This window comes from Ornithorhynchus anatinus, chromosome 4 (genome assembly GCF_004115215.2).
Source record: "Ornithorhynchus anatinus isolate Pmale09 chromosome 4, mOrnAna1.pri.v4, whole genome shotgun sequence".
Taxonomy (NCBI): Eukaryota; Metazoa; Chordata; class Mammalia; order Monotremata; family Ornithorhynchidae; genus Ornithorhynchus; species Ornithorhynchus anatinus.
The window spans coordinates 130,254,639-130,268,307 of record NC_041731.1 but is presented as its reverse complement, the minus strand read 5'-3'; the positions used below and the strand labels follow the sequence as shown (position 1 = coordinate 130,268,307).

The 13,669-nt window shown below is 46.7% G+C and overlaps 1 protein-coding gene across 2 annotated transcripts in view; it reads right to left on the bottom strand.

Moving 5' to 3' along the window:
* Positions 1 to 13,669, bottom strand: part of SORCS2 (sortilin related VPS10 domain containing receptor 2) — a 1,085,532-nt gene that overhangs the window by 233,329 nt on the left and 838,534 nt on the right. For both annotated transcript variants that reach the window (XM_029063664.2, XM_029063665.2), the window contains exon 4: positions 6,607 to 6,771. In XM_029063664.2, coding sequence (XP_028919497.1) covers positions 6,607 to 6,771 — 165 coding nt within the window. The remainder of the gene's footprint in view (positions 1 to 6,606; positions 6,772 to 13,669) is intronic.

Sequence of the window (13,669 nt, the reverse complement as noted above, 5' to 3'; positions counted from 1 at the left end):
TGAGACCCAGAGAGGTTATGTGACTTCATGCTGCTTTTCAAACGACTCCAGCCGTTGCCCATCCACCTCCGTATCAAACAAAAGTCATCATTGACTTCAAAATCGTCCATCCCCTCGCCCCCTCCTACCTCACCTCCCTTCTCTCCTTCTCCATCGCAGCCCACACATTCTGCTCCTCTGCCGCCGCCCACTCCTCACCGGGCCTCCATCTCACCTGTCCCGCCATCGACCCCTGGCCCACGTCCTGCCTCTGGCCCGCAACGCCCTCCCTCCTCACATCCCACAGACGATGACTGTCCCCCCCTTCAAAGCCTTAAAGAAGGCCCACCTCCTCCAAGAGGCCTTCCCTGACTAAGCCCCACTTTTCCTCATCTTCCACTCCCTTCTGCATCATCCTGACTTGCTCCTTTGCTCTTCCCCTGTCCAGCCCAAGCATTTATGTATGTATCTGTCATTTAATTTACTTGCATTGATGTCCCCCCCTCTAGACTTTGAGCTCGTTGTGGGCAGGGAAAGACACTAGTTATCGTTGTATTTTCCAAGTGCTTAGTACGATGCTCTGCACACAGTAAGCACTCAGTAAATACAATTGAATGAATGAATGGATAAATGACTTACCCAAGGTCACCAAGCAGGGACAAGGCCTAATGTATAGACCACAGGCCTGGGAATTCCTTCAGAAACACTCTGGGCCTGTCACTCCCCTTCTTAAAAACCTCCAGTGGCTGCCTATCAACCTCCGCACGAAACAAAAACTTCTCACTCTGGGCTACGAGGCTGTCCATCCCCTCGCCCCCTCCTACCTCTCCTCCCTTCTCTCTTTCCACCGCCCACCCCGCACGCTCCGCTCCTCCGCCGCCCACCTCCTTACCGGCCCCCGTTTTCGCCTGCCCCACCGTCGACCCCTGGGCCACATCCTCCCACAGTCCGGAAGGCCCTCCCTCCTCACCTCCGCCGAACTGATTCTCTTCCCCTCTTCAAAGCCCTGCTGAGAGATCACCTCCTCCAGGAGGCTTTCCCACACTGAGCTTCCCCTTTTCCCTCTGCTCCCTCTACCCCCCTTCACCTCCCCTCAGCTAAGCCCTCTTTTCCCCCCTTTCCCTCTGCTCCTCTCCCTCTCCCTTCCCCTCCCCTCAGCACTGTGCTCATCCACTCAGTTGTATATATTTTCATTACCCTATTTATTTTGTTAATGAGATGTCCATCACCTTGATTCTATTTATTGCCATTGTTCTCGTCCGTCCGTCTCCCCCAATTAGACTGTAAGCCCCCCAAAGGGCAGGGACTGTCTCTATCTGTTACCGATTTGTACATTCCAAGCGCTTAGTACAGTGCTCTACACATAATAAGCGCTCGATAAATACTATTGAATGAATGAATGAATGAATGAATTAGAAGGGCCTTGGTTCTAATCCTGGGTCTGCCACATGTCCGCTGGGTGACCTTGGGCAAGTCATTTCACCTCTCTGGGACACCGTTTCCTCATCTTTAAAATGGGGATTAAGACTGTGAGCTCTATGTGGGACAGGGACTGTGTCCAACCTGATTATCTTGTATCTGTCCATTGCTTAGAACAGTGCCGGGCACAAAATAAGTGCTTAACAAATTCTATTATTATTACTATTATTATAAGGCTGGATTATTATTAGAAGAAGAAACAGAGAAGCAGCATGGCTCAGTGGAAAGAACCCGGGCTTAGGAGTCAGAGGTCGTGGGTTCTAATCCCAGCTCTGCCACTTGTCAGCTGTGTGACCTTGGGCAAGTTACTTCACTTCTCGGTGCCTCAGTGACCTCATATGTAAAATGGGGACGAAGACTGTGAGCCTCACGTGGGACAACCTGATTACCCTGTATCTACCCCAGCGCTCAGTGGTCGACATAGTAAGCACTTAAAAAATAGCAAAATTATTATTATTATTATAAGGCTGGATTAGAACCCAGGCTTTCTGACTCCCAAGCTTGTGCTCTTTCCATCCGGGCATACTGCTCCCCTTTGCTACAATGCTGTACATACAGCAAGAGCTCAACAGATGTGACTGATTGATTGATCGACTGAAGAAATCGCAATAGGGAGTTTAAAACTTCTCTGGCACTCAGAAAAACCTACAAACCATTTGAGAACAGCGCTCAGAAGGGCGAGAACCCAGCCCGTGATGCTTCACCGCGTCACACTGTGGAGAATTTACTCAACTTTTACAGAACTGATAATTCCCCAAACTCCAACTAAATAAAAGTTTATTTTTTTTTACAGTCCTGGGTAGGCTTTTGAAATCACTATTCCAGCTCCATTAATCCTGTAGTGTGCAATAACTTCAAGAGTAATTGCACACATCCAATTTCAAGGGAAAAATCACTTTCCCTGATTGGTATGGCATTGTAATGATGTGGAAGGAGAAAGTGCTTTGCTAATGTAAATAGAGAAGCAACGTGACCTAGTGGAAAGAGCCCAAGTCTGGGAGGCTCTGGGTTCTAATTATGGCACCACCATCGCTCTGCTGTGTGACCCTGGTTGAGTAATTTAACTTTTCTGTGTCTCAATTCCCTCATCTGCAAAATGGGAATTTACTACCTGTTCTCCCTCCTTTTTAGACTAAGAGCCTCACGTAGGACTCGATTAGCTTGTATCTACAGGGAAGCAGCGTGGCTCAGTGGAAAGAGCACGGGCTTTGGAGTCAGGGCTCATGAGTTCGAATCCCAGCTCTGCCACTTGTCGGCTGTGTGACTGTGGGCAAGTCACTTAACTTCTCTGGGCCTCAGTTCCCTCATCTGTAAAATGGGGATGAAGACTGTGAGCCCCACGTGGGACAACCTGATTCCCCTATGTCTACCCCAGCGCTTAGAACAGTGCTCGGCACATAGTAAGCGCTTAACAAATACCAACATTATTATTCCGCAGCCCCACATCTCTCATGCTGCCCATAGCTGTAATTTATTTTTTTCTCTTGATGTCTGTCTCCCTCTCTAGACTGTAAACTCCTTGTAGGGAGGGGATATCACTGTTTATTGCTATATTGTCCTCTCCCAAGCACTCAGTACAGTGCTCCATACACTGTAAGCGCTCAATAAATACAATTGACTGACATAATAAGACTATGACTAAGCCTCCCTTTCCTTCTGCTCCCCCTCCCCATCGCCCCGACTCCCTCCCTCTGCTCTACCCCCCTCCTCACCCCCCTGCACTTGTGTATATATGCACAGATTTATAATTCTCTTTATATTAATGATGTGCATATTCCTATAATTCTATTTATTTATATCGATGCTATCGGTGCCCGTTTACCTGTTTTGATGCCTGTCTCCCACCTTCTTGACTGTGAGCCTGTTGTGGGCAGGGAATGTCTTTATTTGTTGATGAACTGTATTTTCCAAGGGCTTAGTACAGTGCTCTGCACACAATAAGCGCTCAATAAATACGAACGAATGAATGAATAAACGAATAAGCGCTTGACAAAAGTCACTGTTATTATCATCATCGGTGTGATTGCGTTGATAATAATCGTTACAATATTGACAATAATGATAGTAGTAATACTACAGCTTCAATACGATGTTGAGAAAACATGGGAATGATCTCAATGGAATTAGAAGTTCCCAGAGGGCAGTGAAATCTGTGTGTCCAGCTTGGAGAGACTGTGTAACCCTCCCGTGAGACTGTGAACCTCACGTGGGACAGGGACTGTGTCCAACATATCCACCCCAGCGCTTAGTACGATGCCTGGCACATAGTAAACCCTTAAAAAATACCGGCATTATTATCATCAGCCCCACGGTCCAAATAGTAGGCATGGAATCTATTAAATATCTTCCGGGTGTAGAGCTCTGTATTAATACAGAGTTGACAATTGGACATGACCCTTTGGGCGGGGAGAGGGGGATCCCCATCTAAATATCCCCATTATTGATCAATCACTAAAAGAAGCAGCAAGACATAGAGGATAGGGTATGGGTCTGGGAGTCAGAAGGAACTGGGTTCTAATCCCAGCACCGCCATTCATCTGCTGTGTGACCCGGGGGAAGGCACTTCACTTCTCTGGGCCTCAGTCCCTTCATCTGTATAATGGGGATGAAGACTGTGAGCCCCAAGTGGAACAGGGACTGTGTCCAATCCGATTTGCTTGTATCCACCTCAGCGTTTAATACAGTGCCTGGCACACAGTAAGCACTTTACAAATACCATAATTATTATTATTATTATGATCAGCGACACACATATCAGCAAGAACTTTGTTACTCTTCCCAGCAGCTCTGTTTTATTACTTGGCCAGAAACTCAGTGCATACAGTTGGGTTCATACGGTAACCGATATGTTGTAATAATGATGATAAGAACAGCAATAACAACAACAGTAACAGTTAATAATAATCTATTATATTCTATTAAATTCTTACTACTACTGATAATAATGATAATAATTACAATTATAAAACTGTGGTATCTGTTAAGCGCTTACTAAGAGCCAAGCACTGTATTAAGCACTGGGGTAATCAGTTTGGACACGGTCTCTGTTCCACATGGGGCTCACAGTCTTAATCTTAATCTTAGAGAAGCAGCAAGGTTTAGTGGAAAGGGCGCAGGCTTGGGACTCAGGGGTCATGGGTCCTAATCCCGGCTCCGCCACTCATCCGCTGGGTGACCTTGGGCAAGCCACTTAACTTCTCTGCGCCTCAGTTACCTCATCTGTCATATAGGGACTAAGACTGTGAGCCCCACATGGGACAACCTGATTACCTTGTATCTACCCCAGCGCTTAGAACAGTGCTTGGAAGAAAGGGAATGCTTAACAAATACCATAATAATAATAATAGTAATAATGATAATAATAATTATTATTACTAATGATAATCCCCATCTGACAGGTAACTGAGGCCCAGAAAAGTGAAGTGAACTACCCTGGATCACCCAGCAGACAAATGGCAGAGCTGGGATTAGAACCCTGGTCCTTCAACTCCCAGTCCCGTGCTCTTTCCACTAGACATGCTGCTTTGTGCCAAGCACTGTGTCAATCACTAAAGTGGTTACAAGATCAACAGTTCTAGAGCAGTCCCTACCGGTGACCTCGCAATCTAAGGGGAAGCATTAAAATACAGTGTTGTCTTGTCTCCTCACTGGAGTAAATAATTATGATATTTGTTAAGCGCTTACTAAGTGTCAAGCACTGCTCTAAGCACTGCAATAGATGCAAGCTAATCTCATTGGACACAGTCCCTGTCCCACATGATGCTCTCAGTCTTAATCCCTATTTTACAAATGAGGGAATGGAGGCCCAGACAAGCGAAGTGACTTGCCCATGGTCACACAGCAGACAAGTGGTAGAGTCAGAATTTGAACCCATGACCTTCTGACTCGCAGGCCCGGGTTCTATCCACTAGGCCACTGACCACCTTAGGTATGGAAGCAGTGTGGCCTAATGGAAGGAGCCCGGAGACAGAAGACCCGGTTCTACTCCTCCAGTTCTCAGCAGGGTCACCTTGGGCAAATCACTTGACTTTTCTGATTCTCAGTTTCTTCATCTTTGAAATGGGGATTCAGTATCCGTTCTCCCTCTTACTTAGACTGTGACGGGGACTATGTCCAACGTGATTCTTATCGCGGCTCCGCCACTTGTCTGCTGTGTGACCTTGGGCAAGTCACTTCACTTCTCTGTGCCTCAGTTACATCTGTCATATGGGGTATGACAGACATGGTAACCTATTACCCTATTCATTTTGCCATTACCCTATTTATTTTGTTAATGAAATGTACATCGCCTTGATTCTATTTATTTGCTATTGTTTGAATGAGATGTTCACCCCCGTGATTCTATTTATTGCTATCGTTCATGTCTGTCCGTCTCCCCCGATTAGACCGTAAGCCCGTCAGAGGGCAGGGACCGTCTCTATCTGTTACCGATTTGTACATTCCGAGCGCTTAGTACGGTGCTCTGCACATAGTAAGTGCTCAATAAATACTATTGAATGAATGAATGAATGGGGATTAAGACTGTGAGCTCCACAGGGGACAACCTGATTACCTTGTATCTTCCCCAGTGCTTGGCACAGAGGAATAATAATAATAATAATAATAATAATAATAATAATAATAATGTTGGTATTTGCTAAGCGCTCACTATGTGCCGAGCACTGTTCTAAGCGCTGGGGTAGACACAGGGGAATCAGGTTGTCCCACGTGGGGCTCACAGTCTTAATCCCCATTGTACAGATGAGGTAACTGAGGCACCGAGGAGTTAAGTGACTTGCCCACAGTCACACAGCTGGCAAGTGGCAGAGCTGGGATTTGAACCCATGACCTCTGACTCCAAAGCCCGTGCTCTTTCCACTGAGCCATGGAAGCACTTAATCAGCACCATTATTATTATTATCATTCCTCCTGCTCTTAGAACTGTGCTTGCCACATAGTAAGTACTTAATAAATGCCATAATAATAATTACTATTATCTTACACCTCTTAACCATTATCAGTGGCATTTATTGGATGCTTCCCCTGTGCAGATCACTTTACCAAGGGCTCGGGAAAGCACAATAAAACAGTCACAATGTTTATTCCAGGGTTTCTTGCTTAACCGGGATAATGATAAAGCCTAAGCCAAACAAGGAAAATCCCTCTTACCTTATTCTCCTTGGTAAAGGCCAGGACTTTATCCTCCTCTTTTGGATGGAAGATCAAAGTTTCCACGAAGAACGTGATGAGCTGCTTCTGAAAGCTCGCCCCTTCATCCGTGCTCAGAAAGAGGCTCTGATCCCGTTCGTTCAGAGAAGAACTGACAAGGATGATCTAGAGAGATACCAGAAAAACAGGGAGGACAGAGATGAGATCATTGATATTCACCGAGGAAGCCAAGTCGCTCTGCAAACCGCGATCTACTTCCAAGAGCCCAAGAAGCTCTGAAGATATTAAATAATTTTTCCATTTGGATTTCTCGCTAGTTGAATTAATTAATAATGGTATTTGTTAAACACTTAATATGCGTCAAGCACTGTACAAAGAGCTGGGATAGATACAAGCAAATTGGGTTGGAAACAGTCCCTGTCCCACGTGGGGCTCCCAATCTCAATCCCCATTTTACAGGTGAGAAAACTGAGGCCCAGAGAAGTGAAATGACTTTCCCAAGGTCGCACGGCAGATAAGTGACGAAGCTGAGATTTGAACCCATGACCTTCTGACTCCCAGGCCAGGGCTCTATCCGCTATACCACGTGTGTCTTATGTAGATCCATTCAGTGCAATGTGGTCTAGTGGATAGAGCCTGGGCCTGGGAGTCAGAAGGACCTGGGTTCCAAACCTAACTCTGCCAATTGTCCTCTGGGTGACCTTGGGCAAGTCACTCTACTTATCTCTGCTTCAGTTCCCTCGTTCGTAAAATAACCAGTAAGACCTTGAGCCCCACATGGGGCGGGGACTATATTCAACACGATTTTCTTGTATCCAGCCCAACACTTAGTACAATGCCTGACACCTAATAAGCACTTAATTAATACCACAATTATTATTTTTATTCATAATAATAATAATAATGTTGGTATTTGTTAAGCGCTTACTACGTGCAGAGCACTGTTCTAAGCGCTGGGGGAGATACAGGGTCATCAGCTTGTCCCACGTGAGGCTCACAGTTAATCTCCATTTTGCAGATGAGGTAACTGGGGCACAGAGAAGTTAAGCGACTTGTCCACAGTCACACAGCTGACAAGTGGCAGAGTCGGGATTCGAACCCATGACCTCTGACTCCCGAGCCTGGGCTCTTTCCACTGAGCCACGCCGCTTCCCTCCTAGGACATCTTCATGTCCTAGGAAGCTTTACAAGAATATCAGGTGTCCAACGCATAAGCCCAACTGCACTTATGCACATATCCATAATTTATTTATATTAATTCATTCAATAGTATTTATTCAATAGTATTTATTGAGCACTTACTATGTGCAGAGCACTGTACTAAGCACTTGGAATGTACAAATCGGTAACAGATAGAGACAGTCCCTGCTCTTTGACGGGCTCACAGTCTAATCGAATTATTAATTCTGTATTCTAATATTAATGTCTGTCTCCCTCTTCAGACTGTAAACTCATTCACTCATTCATTCAATAGTATCTATTGAGTGCTCACTATGTGCAGAGCCCTGTACTAAGTGCTCGGAATGTGCAAATCGGTAACAGATACAGGCCCTGCCCTTTGACGGGCTTACAAACTCGTTTGGGTGTGGAAAGCAAAATCAGTGGTACCGTTAAAAAAAAACCAAACTGATATTTGTTGAGCACTCACTATGCAACCTTCTCAGCATCACTAAAATCCAACCTTCCTTCTCCATCCAAACGGCAACAACCTAAATGTAAACACTTATCCTATCCCACCTTGATCACCGTAACACCCTTCTTGTCCAAAAAAAAAAAAAATGTTGGTATTTGTTAAGCGCTTACTATGTGCCGAGCACCGTTCTAAGCGCTGGGGTAGACACAGGGGAATCAGGTTGTCCCACGTGGGGTTCACAGTCTTAATCCCCATTTACAGATGAGGGAACTGAGGCACGGAGAAGTGAAGTGACTTGCCCACAGTCACACAGCCGACAAGTGGCAGAGCTGGGATTCGAACTCATGAGCCCTGACTCCAAAGCCCGTGCTCTTTCCACCGAGCTACGCTGCTTCTCCAAGTCCCGGCTTCCGGTCTCACCCCACTCTAGTCCATACTTCTCTCTGCTGTCCGGATCATCTTCCTACAAAAACATCCTGGCCATGTTGCCCCACTCCTCAAGGACCTCCAGCGGGTTGTCCAGCCACTGCCGCATCAAACAGAAATTCCTCACCTTTAAAGCTGTCAATCCCCTCGCCCCCTGCTACCTCACCTCGCTACTCTGCCGGCCCTGCCACAGCTCTGCCACAGATCCCGGCTCTGCCGCTTGTCAGCTGTGTGACTGTGGGCAGGTCACTGAACTTCTCTGGGCCTCAGTTACCTCATCCGTCAAATGGGGATTAACTGTGAACCTCACGTGGGGCAACCTGATTACCCCGTGTCTACCCCAGCACTTAGAACGGTGCTCGGCACATAGTAACCGCTTACCAAATACCAACATTATTATTATTATTATTATTACTCACGTACTCCAACCCAGCCCACACACTTCGCTCCTCTGACGCCAACCTTCTCGCTGCACCTCCATCTCTCTTATCTCACCGCTGCCCTCTCGCCCACATCCTGCCTCTGGCCTGGAACAATTTCCCATTTCATATCTTAGAGACGATGATTCTCCCCCCTCCTTCAAAGGCTCATACAAGGCCCATCTCCTCCAAGAGGTCTTCCCTGACTAAGCCCTAATTTTCTCTTTATCCACTCTCCCTGATTTACTTCCTTTATTCACCATCTAACCCATCCTGCCCCACAGCACCTGTGTACGGATCCACAATTTATTTCCTTCTGTTAATATCTACTTCCCCCTCTAGACTGTAAGCTCATTGTGGACAGGAATATGTCCATTATATTTTGTGCTGTATCCTCGCCAAGCACTTAATACGGTGCTCTGCATGCAGTAAGCACTCAATAAGTATGTTTGATACGCCAGGCCCCGTATTAAGCGCTGCAGGAGACCCAAGGTAGACAGGTTGGACACATTTCTGATGGGGCTCACACTTTCATCCTTATTTTACAGATACACGGACACAGAGAAGTGAAGTTTCTTGCCCAGGGTCACAGAGTAGACAAGTGGGGGATTCAGAATTAGAACCCAGGTTCTTCTGAATCCCAGGCCCTTGCTCTACCCATTAACCTGGACTGCATCTCATGGCGCTGGCATGTCGATATTGTTCCCCAGAAACAGGGAAGAGTATTAAGCTTTCCTCGAGAGGGAATGACTGCTGGAAATAGACTCTTCCTGATGAAAGCAGCGTGGCTCAGTGGAAAGAGCCCGGGCTTGGGAGCCAGAGGTCATGGGTTCAAATTCCGGCTCTACCGCTTGTCAGCTGTGTGACTGTGGGCAAGTCACTTCACTTCTCTGTGCCTCACTCAGTTCCCTCATCTGTAAAATGGGGATTAACTGCGAGGCTCACGTGGGACAACCTGATTACACTGTATCTACCCCAGCGCTTACAACAGTGCTCTGCACATAGTAAGCACTTAACAAATACCAACATTATTAAATGAAAAAGCCAAAAGGCACAGTCTGCATTCAGGTGTTATCGAGTTCCACTATACGGCAGCATTGGAAAGGAGGAAGAGAGAACCTCTCCAGACCTTGTGGTCCTTCTGGAACCTTCCCAAAATCCCTGGGTTCAAAAAAAAGTCTAATAGCCTGACTTACATAGGCCCCAGGATACTCTCTTTAGGTCTGATTCATTCATTCATTCAATAGTATTTATTGAGCGCTTACTATGTGCAGAGCACTGTACTAAGCGCTTGGGATGAACAAGTCGGCAACAGTCTGATCATACATAGCATTCATTTCTAGCTGTGCTTTAAGTCCCAAAATACAGAAGACTGTCAGTGTCATTCAGTGGTATTTACTGAGCACTTACTGTGTGCAGAGCACTGTACTAAGTGCTTGGGAAAGTACAATACAGAAATGAACAGTGACATGCCCTGCCAACAATGAGCTTACAGTCTAGAGGGCAGGAGGCAGACACCAATAAAAATAAATAAAATGACATATGTATATAATGATAATAATAATTATAGTATTTATTAAGCGCTTTCTTTGTGCTAAGCACTGCTCTAAGCTCTGGGGTAGAGTCAAGGTAATCAGGCTGTTGTCCCACATGGGGCTCACATTCTTAATCCCCATCTTACAGCAGAGGTTACTGAGACCCAGAGAAGTGAAGTAACTTGCCCAAGGCCACATACCGGACAAGTGGTGGAGCCGTGATTAGAACCCACATCTTCTGACTCTCAAGCCCGGGTTCTTGACCCTAGGCCATGCTGCTTTGGGGCTGGGAGGGGGAAGAGCAAAGGGAGCGAGTCAGGGCGACGCAGAAGGGAGTGGGAGATGAGGAAAAGGGGGGCTTAGTCTGGGAGGGCCTCTTGGAGGAGGAGATGGGCCTTCAGTAAGGCTTTGAAGAGGGGACAGTGGCTATCCCGTGGATTAGAGAGGGAAAGGCATTCCGGGCCAGAGGCGGGATGTGGGCCAGGGGTTGGCATCGAGACAGGCGAGTTGGAGGCCCAGTGAGAAGGTTAGCGGCACCAGAAGAGCGAAGGGTGCAGGCTGGGTTGGAGGAGGAGAGAAGCAAGGTGAAGTAGGAGGGGTAAGGTGATGGGCAGCTTTAAAACCAAAGGTGAGGAGTTTTTGTTTGATATGGAGGTGGATGGGCAACCACTGGAGTTTTTTTGAGGAGCGGGGTGACACGTCAGAATATTTTTGTAGAAAAATGATCTGGGTGGCAGAGTGAAGTATGGGTTGGATTGGGGAAAGATAGGAGGCTGGGAGGTCAGCAAGGAGGTCATGCTCAGCAGGAGTGCTAGTAATAGTCGTAGTAATTTCCCCCTCTCAGGGTGGCACCTGGAGAGTTTCCAGTCCTCTACCAGTCTCGACTATGGGAGGGAGAGACAGACAGAGGCCTGACCGTTTCATTCCCAGCTCGGGCAGCGGCTAGCGAGCGGCAGGTCATCTGCTACAAGACGAAACTCCCCCGTGCCGGGCAGCGGTGGCATGGGATAGAGTCGAGGGCGGAGACTCGAGTTGACCGCGTGAAAGGAGACAACGGTAAATCGCTTCCGGATTTTTCCCAAGTAAACTCTGTGGATCCACTACCGGAATGATTGCAGACGGAGAATGGCGCGTTCTGGGAGAGAGGTGTCCATGGTGTCGCTACGGGTCGGAGACGACTCCACAGCATAAGACAGAGTAGTGATTTCACGTTCCGTAACCGTGACCCTAAATTTAGCGGTTGTAATAATGGTAATTTCGTTTTCAGCAGTTGTAGGTCACGCGTTCTAATCCCAGATCTGCCATTTTTCAGCTGTGTGACCCTGGGCAGGTCACAATACTACTACTACTACTAATAGTAATAATAATGTTAGTATTTGTTAAGCGCTTACTATGTGCCAAGTACTGTTTGGAGCACTGGGGTAGATACAGGGTAATCAGGTTGTCCCGAGTGAGGCTCACAGACTTCACTTCTCTTTGCCTCAGTTACCTCATCTGTAAAATGGGGATGAAGACTGTGAGCTGCATGTGGGACAACCTGATTACTTTGTATCTACCTCAGTACTCAGAACAGTGTCCGGCACATAGTAAGCCCTGAACAAATACCAACACTATCATTATTTATTTAGTGTTTCCTATGTGGAAAGCATAGGGGAAGAAATGCATGGATGAGGTGTAGACGCCCCCATCGATCTTGTTTATCTCGCCACCGACCCCTCAGCCACTTCCTGACTCTAGCCTGAAACTCCCTCCCCCTTCGTATCTGACAGACGTTCACTCTCGCCAACTTCAAAGTCTTATGAAAAGCACATCTCCTCCAAGAGGTCTTCCCCCAGCTTGAATCACCCTTTACTCTTGGATTTGCATCCTTTATTCACCCCACCCTTGGCCCCTCAGCATTTATATCCTTATCCGTAAGCTCATTCTTTCTAATATAATAATGATAATAATAATAATGTTGGTATTTGTTAAGTGCCTACTACATGCAGAACACTGTAAGGGCTGGGGTAAATACAGGGGAATGAGGTTGTCCCACGTGAGGCTCACAATCTTCACCCCCATTTTACAGATGAGGGAACTGAGGCCCAGAGAAGTGAAGTGACTTGCCCACAGTCACTCAGCTGACAAGGGGCAGAGTCGGGATTATGTACTCTCTCGAGTACCTGAGGAAAGCAGCATGGCCTTGTGGATAGATCACAGGCCCGGGAGTCAGGAGGACCTGGGTTCTAATCCAGGTTCCTCCACATGCCTGCTGTGTGAACTTGGGTAAGTCATTTCACTGCTCTGTTCCTCAGTTATCTCATCTGCAAAATGGGGATTAAGACTCTGAGCCCTAAGTGGGACAGGAACTGTGTCCAACCCAATTGTCTTCTTTCCATCCCAGGACTTAGTATTCATTCATTCATTCATTGACTAGTATTTACTGAGCACTTACTTATGTGCAGAGCACCGTACTAAGCACTTGGAATGTACAAATCGGTAACAGATAGAGACGGTCCCTGCCCTTTGATGGGCTTACGGTCTAATCGGGGGAGACGGACAGACAAGAACAATAGCAATGAATAGAATCGAGGGGATGAACATCTCATTAAAACAATAGCAAATAAATAGAATCAAGGCGATGTACATCTCATTAACAAAATAAATAGGGTAATGAAAATATATACAGTTGAACGGACGAGCACAGTGCTGAGGGGAGGGGACGGGAGAGGGGGAGGAGCAGAGGGAAAGGGGGGAAAAGAGGGCTTAGCTGAGGGGAGGTGAAGGGGGGGTGGGGGATAGTACGGTGCCTGGAATGTAGTAAGTACTTAACGAATATCATTAAAAACAACCACAACAAGAAAAAACACAGTAAGCACTCAATAAAGCCCACTGATCAATTAATTGGTTGCTTGTACCAGTAGATCTAACTGCTTAGCGTTTGTTGTCCTGGACATAATAAAGTCTTCCACTTTAAAAATCTAAGCACTTGTGGGCGGGGAACATGTCTATAAGCGCTGTTCTCTCCCAAGAACTCAGTACAGTGTTTTGCACACCCTATGCACTCAGTA